General features: G+C 33.9%; 1 protein-coding gene across 1 annotated transcript in view; it reads right to left on the bottom strand.

Moving 5' to 3' along the window:
- The window catches only part of LOC138326822 (uncharacterized), a 36,653-nt gene extending 15,053 nt beyond the window's left edge, over positions 1 to 21,600 (bottom strand). The window contains exons 1-8 of the mRNA XM_069272824.1: positions 21,103 to 21,600; positions 5,878 to 6,052; positions 5,336 to 5,442; positions 3,502 to 3,642; positions 2,852 to 3,010; positions 672 to 787; positions 204 to 321; positions 14 to 22 (exon numbers count right to left, since the gene is read on the bottom strand). Of these exons, the coding sequence (XP_069128925.1) occupies positions 14 to 22; positions 204 to 321; positions 672 to 787; positions 2,852 to 3,010; positions 3,502 to 3,642; positions 5,336 to 5,442; positions 5,878 to 6,052; positions 21,103 to 21,154 (877 nt within the window). The 5' untranslated portion in view covers positions 21,155 to 21,600. The remainder of the gene's footprint in view (positions 1 to 13; positions 23 to 203; positions 322 to 671; positions 788 to 2,851; positions 3,011 to 3,501; positions 3,643 to 5,335; positions 5,443 to 5,877; positions 6,053 to 21,102) is intronic.
- Between the last annotated feature and the right edge of the window lie 540 nt (positions 21,601 to 22,140).

Raw genomic sequence — 22,140 nt, 5'->3', positions numbered from 1 at the left:
ATATAATACTCACTGCAGGCAGCTGAAAGAGCAGGAAAAACAATGTTAATTATAATCAGTTTTAATAATCAAAAAGTGAAATCTCATTTTTCAAAGAATTACACATCTGTTCATAAAGGAATTAAGTAACTAATGAAATGATAAGATGTTATAATTATGCTATGATATATAAGATATATGCTCCTATATTACAGTCTACTTACCCGTTTCCTCGAACACGGTTGTATAGCCCCCAGTGGGTGTACTGGTCGGTACCTGGTTAGCCTCACACTCAGTCGGTTTGACACTGGCGTAAGTATATACCCCAGCTTCTGATACGACCTTTGTTAGGATGAGAAAGGATAAAATAGAATCAGTATGTATGATGCAAATCAATGCTTGAACAAGGTGACTTTTCAGGGCATGCTATCAAACATTATTCGTTTTGCTAATACTTAATGGGCTAACATGTAAAATAACCTTTTAACAAATTGTTTAACTGTGAAATGCCTCACAATCTGCCGCAAGTCCTTCATATATTGGTCACAATGACCTAGTATTTTATATGGCTTTCAACCGTTATTAAACGTCAATTATCTATACGGCTGTTGGTAAAATGCGAATATTTTTTGCAATTATGCGATGTTAATTACCAATGTTTATACATCCTTTGAGACATAAGCATTACGTACAAGGCAAGAGAAGGCGTAGTAATTAGAGTTGTCGACACTGGTATCCTCATTATATACAGTCACATAGGTATAACTACCTATAGTGTTATGGTAGACACAGTCCAGGGTACCATTCTCTGGAAATAAGACAATAAATAATAAATGCACAGTCCAGGGTACCATTCTGTGGAAATAAGACAAGAAATAATTAATGCACAGTCCAGGGTACCATTCTCTGGAAATAAAATAGTGCATGGTTTGGATTTATTTCAATAAAAAGAAGCATGAAATAAGATACATTTTAGACGACCAATACTAATTACAATGGTCATAACCTAGAGTATTGTAGAAAATAATACAGGATATATACACAAATGAGGGCACCAAAGGAAACAATGCACGGTTTTGGTAAAATCTAGAAATTATGTCAGAATGGCAAAATATTTAAAAATAGTATAACTGGATGTGGTGTTGTAGTACTTACGTGAGTATATAGTGTTCTGTGTACATGCTGTGGTGTTGTAGGGTATACTTACGTGAGTATATAGTGTTCTGTGTACATGCTGTGGTGTTGTAGGGTATACTTACGTGAGTATATAGTGTTCTGTGTACATGCTGTGGTGTTGTAGGGTATACTTACGTGAGTATATAGTGTTCTGTGTACATGCTGTGGTGTTGTAGGGTATACTTACGTGAGTATATAGTGTTCTGTGTACATGCTATGGTGCTGTAGGGTATACTTACGTTTGTATATAGTGTTCTGTGTACATGCTGTGGTGTTGTAGGGTATACTTACGTGAGTATATAGTGTTCTGTGTACATGCTGTGGTGTTCTAGGGTATACTTACGTGAGTATATAGTGTTCTGTGTACATGCTATGGTGCTGTAGGGTATACTTACGTTTGTATATAGTGTTCTGTGTACATGCTGTGGTGTTGTAGGGTATACTTACGTGAGTATATAGTGTTCTGTGTACATACTGTGTTGTTGTAAGGTATACTTACGTGAGTATATAGTGTTCTGTGTACATGCTGTGGTGTTGTAGGGTATACTTACGTGAGTATATAGTGTCCTGTGTACATGCTGTGGTGTTGTAGGGTATACTTACGTGAGTATATAGTGTTCTGTGTACATGCTGTGGTGTTGTAGGGTATACTTACGTGAGTATATATATAGTGTTCTGTGTACATGCTATGGTGCTGTAGGGTATACTTACGTTTGTATATAGTGTTCTGTGTACATGCTATGGTGTTGTAGGGTATACTTACGTGAGTATATAGTGTTCTGTGTACATGCTGTGGTGTTCTAGGGTATACTTACGTGAGTATATAGTGTTCTGTGTACATGCCATAGTGCTGTAGGGTATACTTACGTTTGTATATAGTGTTCTGTGTACATGCTGTGGTGTTGTAGGGTATACTTACGTGAGTATATAGTGTTCTGTGTACATGCTGTGGTGTTCTAGGGTATACTTACGTGAGTATATAGTGTTCTGTGTACATGCTATGGTGCTGTAGGGTATACTTACGTTTGTATATAGTGTTCTGTGTACATGCTGTGGTGCTGTAAGGTATACTTACGTGAGTATATAGTGTTCTGTGTACATGCTGTGGTGTTGTAGGGTATACTTACGTGAGTATATAGTGTTCTGTGTACATGCTATGGTGCTGTAGGGTATACTTACGTTTGTATATAGTGTTCTGTGTACATGCTGTGGTGTTGTAGGGTATACTTACGTGAGTATATAGTGTTCTGTGTACATACTGTGTCGTTGTAAGGTATACTTACGTGCGTATATAGTGTTTTGTGTACATGCTGTGGTGTTGTAGGGTATACTTACGTGAGTATATAGTGTTCTGTGTACATACTGTGTTGTTGTAAGGCATACCTACGTGAATATGTAGTGTTTTGTGTACATGCTGTGTCGTTGTAAGGTATACTTACGTGAATATGTAGTGTTCTGTGTACATGATGTGGTGTTGTAAGGCATACTTACGTGAGTATATAGTGTTCTGTGTACATGATGTGGTGTTGTAGGGTATACTTACGTGAGTATATAGTGTTCTGTGTACATGCTGTGGTGTTGTAGGGTATACTTACGTGAGTATATAGTGTTCTGTGTACATGATGTGGTGTTGTAGGGTATACTTACGTGAGTATATAGTGTTCTGTGTACATACGGTGTTGTTGTGGATACTTACGTGAGTATATAGTGTTCTGTGTACATGCTGTGGTGTTGTAGGATATTTGTCCTGTATCAGTACACACATCCACAGAGGTACTATTACACGTGGTTCCTACATAGGTAAAATGTCCTTGTAGTAAGCTCGGACAGTCAGTCTTCCCCAGACTCTCCGAACCTGGAAGGAAATTGTCAGATGCTAAATCATATATAATAAAGATTATGTTTTTATTTCATTGATGTTTCTGTTGGCGTTATATCTCATGCATGTCCATCTTGACTGTTCTAAACGCGTCTTCTATCTCAGTTGTCAGCTCTTAACCAAGACTGGTTTTTAGAATGGTAGATTCAAATGGATAATAATTCTAAAACAAACAAAAAAAACAAAGACTTATCATAACAGGTTTTTACAGAACAATAGATTCTCTCATCATCTATCAGTCGTTATTTCATGAAATTTTCTTCCGGTCAACGGTCACGTGATGCCATTCCATTCTTCATCATAACACTGGAACGCGTTTTAAAACTTAATAGGTTTCATTTAATATCCATTTTATTAATATTTTCATTGTGTATTTTTTGGCTCTTTGTAACAACCAAAAACCATAAACGTCAGAAGTGTACAATGGGACATCTTTGCCCCGAAGCTGTGTATGATTATTGACTTACCGTTTAGTAGTGCCACGTGAACCCTTTCCCCTGCAGTGTCGTATGCAGTGTCGGAACAGATGAGTGATGCATTAAGACTTGAAGCCGTTACTGCCAGTACAGTGACTCGTTCAGTTACCGTTGATGTCACGGAAAATTCCGCTGTATAACAAAGATTAGTACTTTTTACTGCTATATTCTTCTATATTGAAATATTCACGGTCCCTATAAAGCGGTTGAGAGGTGGTGGAAACGGTGGGATCACTTAAACTTAAATACAACAGCTGTGAGATTGGGAGAGTAAATGTTTTGCATCATTTTTCTCTGTATCGATATTCTCTGTTTTCCTTACAAAACATTTTAAATAGATTCATGAAAAACTATCCTTTCCTATACAGCCAATGAAAACATTTCCAGGTCATATTACACCAGTGGTCAATGCTTACAAATAACATTGATGAAGGAAGTTATTGGATAATGCAATGAAATGAGATATACAAAAAATATAACTATACAAGTTTTAGTACAACCGGACAATTTGTGAATATATCAATCTGAGTCATCCTGTTAAGTAAATTTTACGCCAACCAGTAATTAAAGTTTTATTTCACATTGAACCTCTTTAAATCCCCAAAGGCAATAAAATCTTATTCAAATAGACATCTTCGCGAATTCCATAAATTCAGTGCATTACGTTAACACTGTAAAACCAAACTGAATTCCAAGTGTTGTTCTACTTATTTATGGAAATAATCATTAATTAGCTCATTTTATAACTTTTCAACTTTTCGAACTATGGCGAACCCGATCATTACAGTGATTTCATTGACTGGTATGTAAATATTGAGCATTTGACTAGATGTCTCCATTTTATAAAAAAAAAAACACCGAGTTGATATTGTTTTTGTGACATGACATTGTCCTAATGCCGAGCTTCTCATTTGTTTGTTTGATTAATTGACGTCCTATTAACAGCCATGGTCGTGCAAGGACGGCCTACCGTGTATGCGGTGTGTTGCGTGTATGTAGTGTGAGGTTCGAGACAGCAATATATTCATGTTGTGCCTTCTTGTATAGTGGAACTGTTGCACTTTTTATAGTGCTATATCACCGAATCATGCTGCCGAAGACGCCAAGCAACACATCCCACCCGGTCACAATATACTGACAACGGGCGAACCAGTCGTCCGACTCCCTGTATGCTGAGCGCTAAGCAGAAGCAAAAACTACCACTTTTATAGACTTCGGTATGTCTCGGCTAGGGTACAGAACCAAAAGCCTTCCTCACAGGGACGAACGCTCAATTCAAGGCCAAAAGTGAGGCGGTGCCAAGGGAGGCATTAGGAAAGATAAAGTCAGTTAAGAAGAGAAAAGATAATATACTAAATTTAGTCGCCTTTTACGATCATGCAATACGGACAGCAGGTAGAATTCTAACGCCCTACCTGCAGGGCAGTCGAGCTCCTCAGAATGGTGTCCTAATCGTGATATATAAATGTGATTTTAAGAACTTTTGATTTGAAAAAATGGTGTTAACACGTCCTGGTTAAATATAAAGCAATGTTATCGCTTAATTCTACCAAGGCGATATAATATGGTTATTATTTATTAGTATTGATTTTACTACATGTTAAACACATATTAGCATGGTTATAAATATTCAAATGAATCCTTTACCATGACCACTAGACCATTTTTACAACATGTGACCAATAACGTTACATTCGGACCAAAATGAAATCTAAAAGATCAGGGAAAATGATCTCATCCTAACATTAAACGCATTCCATTACTTAGCATTTTTGTGATTATTTGGTATGTTTTCATTGAATTTAGAGAATGTTGGTAAACCTACCGGTTAGGAGAGAATATAAAAAGCTGTATGGTGATTGTTCCTGAAGATACAGGCAGGCGACAACGTTGTAGTCCGATCCTCCAAACAGAGTACGTGATTCCTGTGACCTGAAAACGACATAAAATCAACTTCCATATCCAACATAAAAACATTGGTGAAATGAAAGTTTTATTTTACAATATTTCTGTGTAACCGGTTTCCATGCAATTTGTTGGAAAGATATATTACACCAATATCCATATTTTCACTGCAAATTGACGTTGACGTCATCATAGTTTTCCACATTGATATCTTAGATAGCAGTTACTTTTTGGCAATGACAGTACCGCTGTTTTCCCTGCGAAAACGTTGTTGTTTTATGAAGTCATCATCCAATTCTTCCAGACTATATAAAAATAACCTCAAACTTTTGAACAATGAACAAAGATTTCAAAGGAAATTTAATGATAACATTATATCTTAAATCTGCACTTACAAAATTTCTTTAATGTATGGTCTATGGATTTATTCGAATGATCAAAAGAAATGTAACCCAAACTCACTTAAGGACATAAAATCCTGAGTGCATAACTTCACAGTCCATCGTAAACAACTCTTGTCCGGACACCTGGACCTGCGCAGGGAAGTTCGAAATGGAGGACGAGTTGACGGTCCAGGTCCCTCGGGTGTTTGTAACCCATGTGTTTTGGAATGCCGAAGGGAAAGTGCAGGCGCCATCTGAAAGGTAAACATTTTACCAGTTCATATGAAATACAGCGCAAATATGTAAGACTCAGTGATAATGAAAAAATGAACTTTTCGTTTCTTTCTTAAGCCCCTTAATAAAAACAAATGTGACTAAAAAGAGGCACAGAAATAAATAATTATGATAAAAATGTTTGTATGCATCTTCACACTTAAAACAAATATGCTTCACAGAAGGTGTGAGTTTATATATTTTGAACAATTAATGGTACTTAAATATCGAAGTAAAATATTCAGCAAATTAATATAATTTAATTAATGTCGACTGGTAGATTAAATCTTTTGTATACGGGACAACTGTTAACAGATTTAGAAAAAGAACAAAATATGAAAAATCAAGAAGTGAAAAAGAGAGAAGCAAATGACACCGAGTATAACGCCTTCCCAGCTGTATTAATGTCAACCATTATTCAAACTAATCCGGATTCTGTCATCGAAAATATAGGTATTAGAAATAAATATGCACAAAGTTGTAGAAATCAAAGCTTATTTAAACATTGAACTGCTTTGAGTTAGCTATTATGAGAGGTTGAATGCCAACTAAACAACACAACAAAACCCGTTGTTCCTTTAGCATTCATCCTCCCATTATCTGCAACTGAATGCAGTTCAATAATTATATCTACATTTGATATTAATTCTATACATAAGAAAATAGATAAAAAATCTCGAGATAGTTTACATAAATATGAATCAACAATTCACAACAATCGTCCATCGTCCATGGTCGCTGACATGACCAATGTGACGCCACGTTTGGTAAGACATAGAGGCGTACCAATGTAAATAAAAATGTATTGAAATGAGAAATAGAGCAGTTTACTATGAAAACATGGTGAAACTGCCTTTATCAACCAAGACACCTTACGTTGGTGACTGTGAGTAGTCAACAACTATCGTAATAGGAGGAACAAAGAGAAGTGTATATGGGGTAACTATTGGATGTGAAGTGATGTTCCATATGTCAACGTTAGATCACCATATAATAGACCGGTTTCCATGGTTTGTTTGAGTTTAAGGACCGACACGTGTTCATTTTGTGATGAAATGGAGGCAAACTAATCTGTTTAAAAAAAAATGCATATTAGTGTTTTATTTTTATGATGACTCTCAATCTACATCACATTGATATGCTACATCTGCTATGATGGTAATACGAGCAATATACATATATCTTAGGGGGCATGGAAATCCTAACTAAACGCCTTAAACACTTTGTATTTATGTTATATTTGAGTGAATGGAGAGTTTATATAAAGTACCTAATCATTAGAAAAAAGGCGTCGGTTGGATATTTCACCAAGACCAATATGTTTATTTTTATGTATCTTATATATGTCGGATATACGTCAAATGCTCAAATATTAACTTAAATTAATCTTAATTCGACACAACACCTCTAGGATGTATCTAATCAGCTTGTTACAGTCTCAAAGTAATTGACAAAAGTAATCAAAAAGGGATAATGTTGCGCCAATAAAAACTTCATATAAAGCCGGCTTAGTACATAGCCGCAACAAGCGGTACTGAATAGCTTAACCGTTATTAAATTAGAAGTTAAGAATAATGAACTCAATAAAGTAATTTATTATTGGATTTTTCTTTCTATTAAAACTAACTGATATCAGTTTTTGCTAATGCGTCATTGGTCGTCATGCCATCTGTGACCGATTTCAATTAAGTTCATTTATTGGGTAGACCATTCTACATGTGTCTAGAATTCAGTTTAATTGGTTTCCGATCGATAATGTACTATTTTAATTTTATTGATTAATATGTCGATTTTTCTGTAATCCAAGTATGATGAAAGGCGGTTTAAGGGTAATTAGAAAGCTCCATTGATTTATAAAAAAATGTCTGTGCTTTTGTTAGAGCCGAGGAAGTTTGTGTAAACCACTGGACAGACGGTATGTGTTCTGATATACTCGTTTACGTAAATAAATGATATATTATTTATATCTCTGATAATTATATAAAATATATTAATTCGGCCGGTTACAAAGTAAGCTATACACATTTGATCAGTATGGCCTTGGTCCATCGTGCCAGTTTATATAATACTTTACAGTACTTGTTGGAGAAGGTTTTTCCTGTAGGCCACAGTATTGTAGTTATCGGTGGCAGATATTCAATAAGCATTCACTCGTCTTTTGTACTCCAAATCTGTCTATACCACAAGACTCCGTATTCTATAAAGCGTAATTGCATGCATTTATAGATTTAACAATACTTTCATTGAACTATTTAGAGCTACAAAAACAAAATGTATTGGAAATGAAATTGGAAAATCGGTATATCACAATCGTGACTAGAACGCCGAGAAAATTAACACACACGAAACGCTTTTATTCAATTCTATGGTCGAGAACTTCTCAATACCATTATTAGTGTTTAATATTCAATATTTGTCATATTGACATTTATATCTAATGCATGGTGAATAATAGCGAGCGCAGTCGTTTTAAACTCCTACAATATAGAGAAGGTTTATATAAAAACTGTAGTATTATGTGGTGATGAATAGAGAAGTCAATGATAAGTGAACACAGAACCTGGGATGGAGGTAGAGTATGGAAGGATTGGGGATCTAAACGGGATGATGAGGGAGATATTGGAAAGATCGGGGCGATCAGACAAAGTTTAAGACATAAAGGCATCCCCGCAGACACATAAAATACGTAGACAGTAATAAAGAGAAGAAGCAAGCACAGACTACATAATGAATTTACACCAGACACAAACGAAAGACACAAGATTGACAGAGACATAAATGACAGAAGGATAATGAAGACACAAGATTGACAGAGACATAAATGACAGAAGGATAATGAAGACACAAGATTGACAGAGACATAAATAACAGAAGGATAATGAAGACACAAGATTGACAGAGACATAAATGACAGAAGGATAATGAAGACACAAGATTGACAGAGACATAAATAACAGAAGGATAATGAAGACAAAAGATTGACAGATACATAAATAACAGAAGGATATTGAAGACTAAAGATTGCCGGATACATAAATAACAGAAGGATAATGAAGACACAAGATTGACAGAAGACATGACAGAGACATAAATAACAGAAGGATAATGAAGACTAAAGATTGCCGGATACATAAATAACAGAAGGATAATGAAGACTAAAGATTGCCGGATACATAAATAACAGAAGGATAATGAAGACTAAAGATTGCCGGATACATAAATAACAGAAGGATAATGAAGACTAAAGATTGCCGGATACATAAATAACAGAAGGATAATGAAGACTAAAGATTGCCGGATACATAAATAACAGAAGGATATTGAAGACTAAAGATTGCCGGATACATAAATAACAGAAGGATAATGAAGACTAAAGATTGCCGGATACATAAATAACAGAAGGATAATGAAGACACAAGATTGACAGACACAACGGACAAATGGGCACAACGACATAAAACATACACATATGAAGATACACAGACAAACCAAACCTGGAGATAAAGGTAAAAAAGACACAAAAGATAAAGACAGGACACAGACAAAATGGTATAAATCAGACACAACATTGAAACAAAAGGACATTCGCAGACTCAGAAGGCAGACAGACTTTTACAACTTCAATATTGATTTTCACCCCGATTTGTACATGTATGTAATAGTAAAGACAAACTGTACCTAAGATTATGTTGTGACAATCAGAACCGACTGACGTACTTTGTATAATGTTTGTATGCTAACTACAGGACACAGACTAAGAAACGCTTAGACGTGTTATATTTACATTTATATTTAATGTCTAAATTAAAATCAATATTGGGACAACAACCCGCAAATAATTACAGTAAGCTTAGAGTACGGGTGAACGTCAATACTTTAATACGCATTCATGATACATAACATATAATAAAATTAATATTTATAATACAAATATATGTGTTATCGATAATCACTTAAAAGGACAATAGAACCTTTCAGCTTAATAATGAAATCGAAATTTGATAGATTTGATACGACAAACAATGAATATAAGAACAGAGCTTAAAGATATTCAGTTTTGTTCACAAGTTTGTTCACCAGTAGGAGGGCCATGACACTATAATTTGCCTAATATTGCATATACTTGAAAGAGAGTGATATCTTCAGTGTAGCGAATCGATATGTTTCACAAGAAAAACCTACCTCTTCGAGCAACTTTCCTTTTCAAGTAGGACAAGACATAGTCGAAAACCTTCACAGAGACCAATACATAGCCTAAAACATTTACCTAGGACAATACATAGCCTAAAACATTTATATTGGATATTGGATAGCACATAGCCTAACCTTCACATAGGACTATACATGTACATACAAACATTTATATTGGATAACACATAGCCTAACCTTAAAATGACAATACATAGCCTAAAACATTTATATTGGATAACACATAGCCTAATCTTCACATAGGACAATACATAGCCTAAAACATTTATATTGGATAACACATAGCCTAACCTTCACATAGGACAATACATAGCCTAAAACATTTATATTGGATAACACATAGCCTAACCTTCACATAGGACAATACATAGCCTAAAACATTTATATTGGATAACACATAGCCTAACCTTCACATAGGACAATACATAGCCTAAAACATTTATATTGGATAACACATAGCCTAACCTTCACATAGGACAATACATAGCCTAAAACATTTATATTGGATAACACATAGCCTAACCTTCACATAGGACAATACATAGCCTAAAACATTTATATTGGATAACACATAGCCTAACCTTCACATAGGACAATGTACATAGCCTAAAACATTTATATTGGATAACACATAGCCTAACCTTCACATAGGACAATACATAGCCTAAAACATTTATATTGGATAACACATAGCCTAACCTTCACATAGGACAATACATAGCCTAAAACATTTATATTGGATAACACATAGCCTAACCTTCACATAGGACAATACATAGCCTAAAACATTTATATTGGATAACACATAGCCTAACCTTCACATAGGACAATACATAGCCTAAAACATTTATATTGGATAACACATAGCCTAACCTTCACATAGGACAATACATAGCCTAAAACATTTATATTGGATAACACATAGCCTAACCTTCACATAGGACTATACATAGCCTAGCCTAAAACATTTATATTGGATAACACATAGCCTAACCTTCACATAGGACAATACATAGCCTAAAACATTTATATTGGATAACACATAGCCTAACCTTCACATAGGACAATACATAGCCTAAAACATTTATATTGGATAACACATAGCCTAACCTTCACATAGGACAATACATAGCCTAAAACATTTATATTGGATAACACATAGCCTAACCTTCACATAGGACAATGCATAGCCTAAAACATTTATATTGGATAACACATAGCCTAACCTTCACATAGGACAATACATAGCCTAAAAAATTTATATTGGATAACACATAGCCTAACCTTCACATAGGACAATACATAGCCTAAAACATTTATATTGGATAACACATAGCCTAACCTTCACATAGGACAATACATAGCCTAAAACATTTATATTGGATAACACATAGCCTAACCTTCACATAGGACAATACATAGCCTAAAACATTTATATTGAATAACACATAGCCTAATCTTCACATAGGACAATGCATAGCCTAAAACATTTATATTGGATAACACATAGCCTAACCTTCACATAGGACAATACATAGCCTAAAACATTTATATTGGATAGCACATAGCCTAACCTTCACATAGGACTATACATGTACATAGCCTAAAACATTTATATTGGATAACACATAGCCTAACCTTAACATATGACAATACATAGCCTAAAACATTTATATTGGATAACACATAGCCTAACCTTCACATAGGACAATACATAGCCTAAAACATTTATATTGGATAACACATAGCCTAACCTTCACATAGGACAATACATAGCCTAAAACATTTATATTGGATAACACATAGCCTAACCTTCACATAGGACAATACATAGCCTAAAACATTTATATTGGATAACACATAGCCTAACCTTCACATAGGACAATACATAGCCTAAAACATTTATATTGGATAACACATAGCCTAACCTTCACATAGGACAATGCATAGCCTAAAACATTTATATTGGATAACACATAGCCTAACCTTCACATAGGACAATACATAGCCTAAAACATTTATATTGGATAACACATAGCCTAACCTTCACATAGGACAATACATAGCCTAAAAAAATTTATATTGGATAACACATAGCCTAACCTTCACATAGGACAATACATAGCCTAAAACATTTATATTGGATAACACATAGCCTAACCTTCACATAGGACAATACATAGCCTAAAAAATTTATATTGGATAACACATAGCCTAACCTTCACATAGGACAATACATAGCCTAAAACATTTATATTGGATAACACATAGCCTAACCTTCACATAGGACAATACATAGCCTAAAACATTTATATTGGATAACACATAGCCTAACCTTCACATAGGACAATGCATAGCCTTAAACATTTATATTGGACAGCACATAGCCTAACCTTCACATAGGACAATACATAGCCTAAAACATTTATATTGGATAACACATAGCCTAACCTTCACATAGGACAATACATAGCCTAAAACATTTATATTGGATAACACATAGCCTAACCTTCACATAGGACAATACATAGCCTAAAACATTTATATTGGATAACACATAGCCTAACCTTCACATAGGACAATACATAGCCTAAAACATTTATATTGGATAACACATAGCCTAACCTTCACATAGGACATACATAGCTAAAACATTTATATTGGATAACACATAGCCTAACCTTCACATAGGACAATACATAGCCTAAAACATTTATATTGGATAACACATAGCCTAACCTTACATAGACAATACATAGCCTAAAACATTTATATTGGATAGCACATAGCCTAACCTTCACATAGGACATCATAGCCTAAAATACTACTAGGACAATACATAGCCTAAAACATTTATATTGGATAGCACATAGCCTAACCTTCACATAGGACAACATTACATAGCATAAAACATTTATATTGGATAACACATAGCCTAACCTTAACATAGACAATAGCCTAAACATTTATATGATACACATAGCCTAACATAGCTAAAAAAACATTTATATTGGATAGCACATAGCCTAACCTTCACATAGGACAATACATTACATAGCCTAAAACATTTATATTGGATAACACATAGCCTAACCTTCACATAGGACAATACATAGCCTAAAACATTTATATTGGATAACACATAGCCTAACCTTCACATAGACAATACATAGCCTAAAACATTTATATTGGATAACACATAGCCTAACCTTCACATAGGACATACATGTACATAGCCAAAACATTTATATTGGATAACACATAGCCTAACCTTAACATATGACAATACATAGCCTAAAACATTTATATTGGATAACACATAGCCTAACCTTCACATAGGACCATTACAATACACAAACAGCCTAAACATTTATATTGGATAAACATAGCCTAACCTTCACATAGGACTATACATAGCCTAAAACATTTATATTGGATAACACATAGCCTAACCTTCACATAGGACAATACATAGCCTAAAACATTTATATTGAATAACACATAGCCTAAGTTCACATAGGACAATACATAGCCTAAAACATTTATATTGGATAACACATAGCCTAACCTTCACATAGGACAATACATAGCCTAAAACATTTGTATTGGATAACACATAGCCTAACCTTCACATAGGACAATGCATAGCCTAAAACATTTATATTGGATAACACATAGCCTTACCTTCACATAGGACAATGAATAGCCTAAAACATTCACATAGAAAAATGCATAGCCTAAAACCTTCACATCGGACAATACATAGCCTAAACTCTTCATAAAGAACAATACATAGCTTAAAACCTTTCGATAGGACAACACATAGTCTAACATCTTCACATAGGAAGTAAATGAACTTGAACCATCAATGTAAACAATCCTATCTGAAAAGTCGCTCTATGTAACGGGCCATTTCCCTTGAACTTATCATTGCGAATTACATATTCCTCAATCCTGTTATCGAAGTTCTTGTAACGAAATAAACTCATGTATATAGAACGAAATAGCAAAATAATAAACCTGTCCATCTCATTTACAGGAAAAATTCCTTAATTTTACATATAGATTATGGATATTCGACGTAAGTGTATGTTGTTTTTGTAAACAGATGGTGAAGTTTGAGAGATTTGGTTTCATATTGTACTTTATATCTTATACAGTTATATTCCGAGAAAATAAAATATGTCACATGTTCAAAGAAGTAACGTCCATAAAAATATGAAAGGAGATGAAATTTTGTCCCCGAAACAAAAGTGTTGATAGTACTTGATAAATTTTTGTGTTGACGCCTGTTGTCATAATCAATTCCAACAAGTATATGTTCTTTTACACACGCTATTCTTTATTGTGCTTATGAAGAGGAACGTGTACGTGTATATCATTGGTAGAGAAATAGAGGACTTGTTCAAAACATATAGGTCATGCGTAAAAATTGATATTACAGTTTGAATGAATACAACAAAACGACAATAACGTGTTTTGAATATGGATTCGTTGTTTCCGTAAAGTCATAACTAATCAAATAGTTTGTTATTGACATTTTTTAAAAATATAATAATGAAAAAAAGATGAGCGTAATGTTAGGCGGACATAAACACGCGTTAGATGGTAAAATCTTATCCCTAAACAAGGAATTTGAGGATCAATATAGTCTGATGAACTGAATGTAAAAAAGAAAAGAAAGTAAACAAACAAGGGCACACATTTAGTTCAATAGCTTAGGAACACAATCCCGTTATATAATGGATATAGACTGAGGTCAATGATCTAGAAAACATGTTGTAAATAATTGGTCAATAATGCCTATACAAATGTACTGATATGGCTGTGTCAGCACAAGCTTCAGACATTGTCTAGCAACACTCTCTCACACTCTGTGGTCTCCAGATCCTGTCTAGTAACACTCTCTCACACTCTGTGGTCTCCAGACCCTGTCTAGTAACTGTAACAATCTCTCACTTTCTGTGGTCCCCAGACTTTTCTACTAACAGTAACACTCTCTCACACTCGATGGTTACCAGACCTTGTCTAGTAACACTCTTTCACACTCTGTGGTCCCCAGACCTTGTCTAGTAACACTCTATCACACTCTGTGGTCCCCAGACCTTGTCTAGTAACACTCTCTCACACTCTGTGGTCCCCAGACCTTGGCTAGTAACACTCTTTCACACTCTGTGGTCTCCAGACCTTGTCTAGTAACACTCTCTCACACTCTGTGTTCCCAAGACCTTGTCTAGTAACACTCTCTCACACTCTGTGGTCCCCAGACTTTATCTAGTAACAGTAACACTCTCCTTATATTGCTGTTCGATATCAGACGTAAGTTATAGAATATAGGATACATTAATAAACATCGTTATATCACTGTTATTCTATCATCATACAGAACTACTTAAAAACACATTTTTATTTCGATTGAATCCTTTATACCGATTTCAGGTGATAATAAATATCATTTTTCCAGGGATACGACCTTTGGTTTATATCACATTAGATAGCATCAATAACAACATTGATAGTAAAGTGTTTTGATCTATGGTGGAACTCAATAAAACTGCGAGGTGTTTATGCTGAGTGTAATTATTGGGTTATTAGGGTTAAAGAGTCGGGTGAGGTCAACTATTCATCGTCACATTTATACATTTATTACAACACATTTATTACTCTATTTTAAGAGCAACGGTGCTATAAAAAGGCAACAACATCAAATAATACGACTTGTGCCAAAACCTATTGCTACAAGGGCTGAATGCCATCATAGTTCCTATTCATAAAAACCTTTTTTACATTATCTAAATATGAATTTAGATTCTAACGTGTTTTACACCTCTGAAGCATGTTGTAGTCTATAACAAGTTGTCAACTATCGCGTTTAAGTTTATTGCCGTATACATTAGATGGCTGCATATCCGTTATTCCGACCAGACAGTGTATATCCATTCATTTGTCCATTTCTGAATTGTTAAGAACTTGAGTTGATGTCATACGGATCAGTCGTGGGGATGAAGTAAATCCCCTCTTATGTTGTGTGCTTATAAATTTAGAAAAAAAATATTTTTATTGGAATATCTGTCTGTTGTGCAATAACAAGGACATGAATGAGTCTAATGGTTATAATTCTACTATAAGGAATATTAAAATAAATAAAAAAATTCTTTTTCTTGTTGTTTTTACATGAATGCAGAATGTAAATAGCTATATTTAAATTGAAACGAAACAATTATTGATTGATTATCAAAGATCTTGTAAGTAGGAAATAAAGAAAGTTTGTCTGTCTGTCTCAGTTTGTCTGTATTTATGTATGTTTTTTATACTGATGATATTATGTAATTTGTTTATTCTAATGTCAGCAATGTCATATCATATCATCTTAAGGATCATCTTTAGTTGTGAGGTTAGTAATACCTTCACATATAACCTTGAGTTAGATATCGTCAATTATGTCAAGTAGATGAACTATCATCTATAGTGTTAATATCAGTCGGTATGTTAAATGTTAATGAATGTAGTGGAAATGCATGATTAAGTTTTTACTTATCATTTTTGCAATCATTTATGATTGGTCGAAGGCTTCTAAAATAACTTTTATCTAAACAAAATATTTCTTTCTTAAAAAGGACGTATTTTAAAGGAACATGCTGAGGTCATGGCCATTTAATTACTTTAAAATCGTTATTCGTTATACATATCGGGTTAACGAAATACATTGTATGAAAGAATTTATCATATTTCTGTATACATGGTAAATCATACTTTCATATATTGTTTTCGATGTGATCATAATAAACTTGTTCCATTGATATATCTATATTTTTAATATATTAAGTTAGATACTAATTTATGAATATTCATTAGTAATCTATAACCAATATTTAAGTTATCATTCCTGACAATTTTGAATGCATTATTCATGGCAAACATAAGTGAAGTTCAAGGTTTAACATTATAGATAAAATCGTTTTTCATTACTTGATGTTTAACAAAGCGAAACACACCTTGGTATTTATTTATTTCTCTGATATCAACAATACCCTTATGCTGAAATCACTTTGTTATATAGTTGATTTATTTATCATAGTGGATGCTATAGTTTCGTATCCCTACCTTTTAATGTTTGCTTTGTCCAAACTTTTTCTACATTATTTTTCATTTTAACAATTCATTTTTATCTCCATGCTATTTACTGTCATCAATTTCTTATCAATAAAGAAATTTGGTCACAAAACAGACAGCGCGCTTAGTTATCTCCACGTAGCAATGAGTATACACTGTACAAGTGAATTGACAAATATTGAATAATAATAATATAAGCTATACAGACGATATGTGATTTAAGAGATATGAATTAAGGACTTTATAGTAAGGATAATGCGTATTAATTAAAGCTTATGTTTAGTATCGGTTAAGGGATGGTAATATATATATATATATCATTAGATATTGCATCGAAAAAACAAATAGTATACTTTTTTCTTAATAAATATGCAATTAATATCAAAACCTTGCAATTAATATCAAAACCTTCAGGGGATACACCTGTCTATTTTGTTTTAACATATTTTACACGAAATGTTCAAGGGTAATATATGCCAATACAATATACCTCGTTTTGATGAAGATGAAAAAAAAAATTAAAATGTGTCTTTCCTTCTTGGTGGACTTGCTTGTATTCTATCATCGACGTCGATGTCAACCAAATATTATTGGAACTTCACTTAAAAGCAGTTTATAATCGTGGCATATACATTTGAAAGCGTGTCAGTAGTCGTGAAAACTAGCGTATATCACTGATAATAACCTATATATTGGATTGATGACCTTGATAAATAATGTATTAATATGTTACATCCATTACATAATAACAATTCACTAAGTGACAAACGGGATGCTTGATTACCTATACCTTAACGATACTCCGCAATGATAACCTTATACCATCTTCGTAATGCAAACAACATGGAGCTTCGTATAAAACTGAATTGAACTTAATGGAACAAACATGAAGCATGTGGTATCCGAAATATTAGCATCATATAGTGTGTCATTATAACACATTAACAATTAATTACTTCAATACACATCATTATTTATAAAGTGATCGTTATGGTAGTAAATGGGATCAAATTATTGTCGAGATATACCTAAGGCTGTGTTATATGGTCTCCTGGCAACTGAAGACGCCGAGACCTAATGACCTTGGCAATTATTCGTATATAATGGTTATAAGGACAACCAGCTGGTCGCATCCATCATTGATCAAGATTCGTACGCATTCTCTGTTGATTGTCACTTTTTTATATATTATCCACCTAAAGCTTTCGTTTGTGCTCTTATTGAAAACTATATTAATGATAATGTGGTTTTATTTGCATTCGTAAGGTGAATGCGATGATATGAATGATGTTCTAAAGTATCTAAAAATCATGAACGTTTTCCGTAAGAAAGAAAAATTAAAAACTTTATGTATGTGCATCAATAGGAAGAAAAGAATATTTTCTTTGAAAAATTGCAGACATACAAAAGTGTTTGCACTGATAATGCTTATACATCCGACACAAATTTAAGTTTCGACATTTCTTCATTATAGGAGTGATCAACATACACTATGTTTGATAAGAATTTATAGGCATTTGAATGTTTGGAAATCTACGTATTATTTGTTTATAAAACAATCCCTCATTGGAAATAAAAATAAAAACCATATTTGATGCATTGACATATACAAGTTTCACCCTTTTTATGTTACACGACAAAAAGTCTGTAGTTACACACTGTTATATCTACCGGGTAAGCTGTCTGTAGATAACTGTGGTCAATAGAATATAGCCAAAACATTTCTATTTCCAGGAAATAATGTTATTGTAATTCTTTCTAAAGTTGCATGCCTCACTTATTAAACAGTCGGTATTTTATAGAGGTGAATGGTAAGACAGGTTCTACTGGGTATGGACATAAAAGAACTTGGATTGCAATCACTATGTAATGAATTGTGTTTCTAACTTGAAGATAAATTTAAAAAAAAACTTATGAGAAAAAGTGTCTTTGATACATAGACAGCCGAGTTCGTGTGCGGTAAAGGTTATTTCAATAAAAGGTAATAAACAGTAAAGGGGCGATAAAAAGGTGTGAGCGGGGCGGTTTAAATGACCAAATTAGTAGAGGGCAGGTTTAAAGAGAGCAGTATTACAAGTTTTACACAAAAGCAAATCACTATCGATTAGCACCTATAAACAATCATAATAGACATTAGAACTTGAACACATCAGACTGTTCCATAAAGATGTTTCCTCTTTGTTTGGCAGTGGTGCTAAGTGGCAAAAATGTTGCTGATGGAAGGCGACAAAATCCGTAATTCAAGTCAGTCTTAACGTTAATGCCTAATAAGGGATTAAAATATATGACTGAATATTTAAAAGCCCCTATGGTTTGTTATTGATTCAGGGAGCCAACTAATCTCTCAATATATTTGCTTTCAAGTGATTTGGACAATTTTCTGTATCATTAACAAATCGTGGTTTTGTTGTTATATTCTCTTTTTCAGAAACTTTATCTTGGTATTTGTTTCTAAGATGTACCCTTCAAGTTACTCTACATAAGTAAGTTGTATTTAAAAGTATAGCCATACAGAAAAGAAGGAATTGTCTGTAGTAACATTGTCTAGAAGATTAAGAGGATTCCTTCATTATCTTTGAAATATACATCAGAATCTACTTATTATAGGACTAGGTCGTCATGACCTCTAATTTGTTCCGACGTGGACTTGGAGACGCCTATAACCATTACATACATACATTAGCCTAAACACTCAAAAGGACAGTAATATTCTTTGTAAGATAGTATAATCCAATTTTGATTGTTACGGGCATTGCCATTGGTTTAAAATTTACTTCATCAGCCCATAAAGGAAAAAAAATGGCGTCGCCGTTTGTAACGTCGCTTCTGTCCCAAAATGAATTATATGGATTGATTTGAATATTTTTATGTTATGCAGATATAACACAAAACTCTGAGTGAAGTTTCATAATAAACCGCTCTTCGCGGTTTATTTAGTGCACACTAAGATTTTGAGTCCTTGAATAAATCTAATAATATATGAAGAGAAGCTTGACTTGATCTAGCGAGTATTGTTAATGAGGGGGGTAATAAAAATAATAAACAATGGGGAGACAAACTTTGTGATCGGAAGAGGGAAATTAATCAGACATTAGTATAGAAATGGAGAGGATGGTCAGTGAAGGAGTGATTTGTGATTGGAACAAAGGACAGAAATGGTCATCCAGAATCAGAGTCAAGGAATTCAGAATAAAAGGGTGAATGTTCCCTGATTCCTGAGTGATTGTATCGGACGTTATTAAGGCAAACCTCGGCGTCGGCACTCTTCAGACATAAGTTAGTAATCTAAATCTAGCCGAGAATTACACGTGTAAATAACATCCGCTTCGTTACATCAACCTTCTTCACATTTGCATTTAAATCGAAATGGTAAATAATTGACAAAAAAAATACAAAAATGTTAGTCTGTTCCTCAGCGTGTGCCTACTTACATAATATCAAATCAATCTAGTAAACTTACTGGGGATAAATTTTATAGATACAAACCATCAAGCCACATTAAAGATTTGGATCATTAGCACGTGTAATTTATACAATACACATCACATACACTAAACAATACTGCCACACGCTTTTATCTTCATTGTGATAGTATACGTCCGTTAAAGCAATTTCCGTAAAAAAAAACCTCTATATTCCATTTAACTGCTAATTGATTTAAATGTAATAGAAGCTGTCGGAACGATTTTTCGCTCAAAAAATAACTTACCTGTGAAATGAACAGCCTGTATCAGGAGAATAATTCCAACAAAAGCTTTCATATTTCATACAGAAGTTATTAATCCCTGCCTTCAAATCCATGACAACAGCTTGACTGAAATGCACGTGTAGTGCACATCCATGCCTGCATAAGGAATCACTAATATGCTGACGGCGTAGGACTGTTTACTCAATCATTAAATTGGCACACACTTTAATTTGCTGAAGAGGTTTATGTTTTTAAACGCATCGCCATCGTTAGATGGCTAATGGTCGAAATTATTTCTTTTGTACAAGTCCACACTCAAAGAGAGAAAAATCGACATTTTAGATAAACGATAGCACAGGTCCAGTCGTGCCGCTTCGGGGACAGAGGTCCGGATCGTGTATGTATGTACACACTAACTTACAAACATTAACCGTGTGTCACTCTCAGTGACGGCTTTCACGTCCCGGCTCCGATTCTTTTCATTAGTGTGTACCTGTTGGTTTGTGCGATAGGTGCGACTTTACCCGGGGAGTCCTATGTATGTTATTGTAAATATCAGATCAACTGCTTCTGCAGTGTAATCGCGCATGTTACTCATCTCTAATACATTGTAATGTTTTATCAAAGGGTACTGGCGCTTGATTTACTCTACCATAAAATATCTACATAATAAAGCACGGGCTGTTATACTTCTTATAAAAAAAAATATCATGACACTTCATTTTCCACATAATTCTATACATGTATAATGTAAGGAAATATTGATTTAGATATGACTTAACGCGTGTATTGAAGGTCTTCGGTCTTCACTATTTAAGTGTTTGTAATCATGATATCCTTGATAATGCCTCGCCTCTGTTGGTATGCTTGTTTCAGTAACATATCAATTCATCCTTTCATAACATCTTCTAAGACATGGATACAACATAAATACCTACTCAAGGGCATGTTCACAACAAAACAAATATCAATACGCATTGAATAGTGGGTCTTTATGCTTCTTAATCAATTTATGTAAGGTAATTCTCGAGTAAATCAACTATCTCTAGAACCAAATTA

The sequence above is a fragment of the Argopecten irradians genome, chromosome 7, assembly GCF_041381155.1.
Source record: "Argopecten irradians isolate NY chromosome 7, Ai_NY, whole genome shotgun sequence".
NCBI classification, from domain to species: Eukaryota; Metazoa; Mollusca; class Bivalvia; order Pectinida; family Pectinidae; genus Argopecten; species Argopecten irradians.
This window is presented reverse-complemented; position numbering and strand designations above follow the sequence as displayed.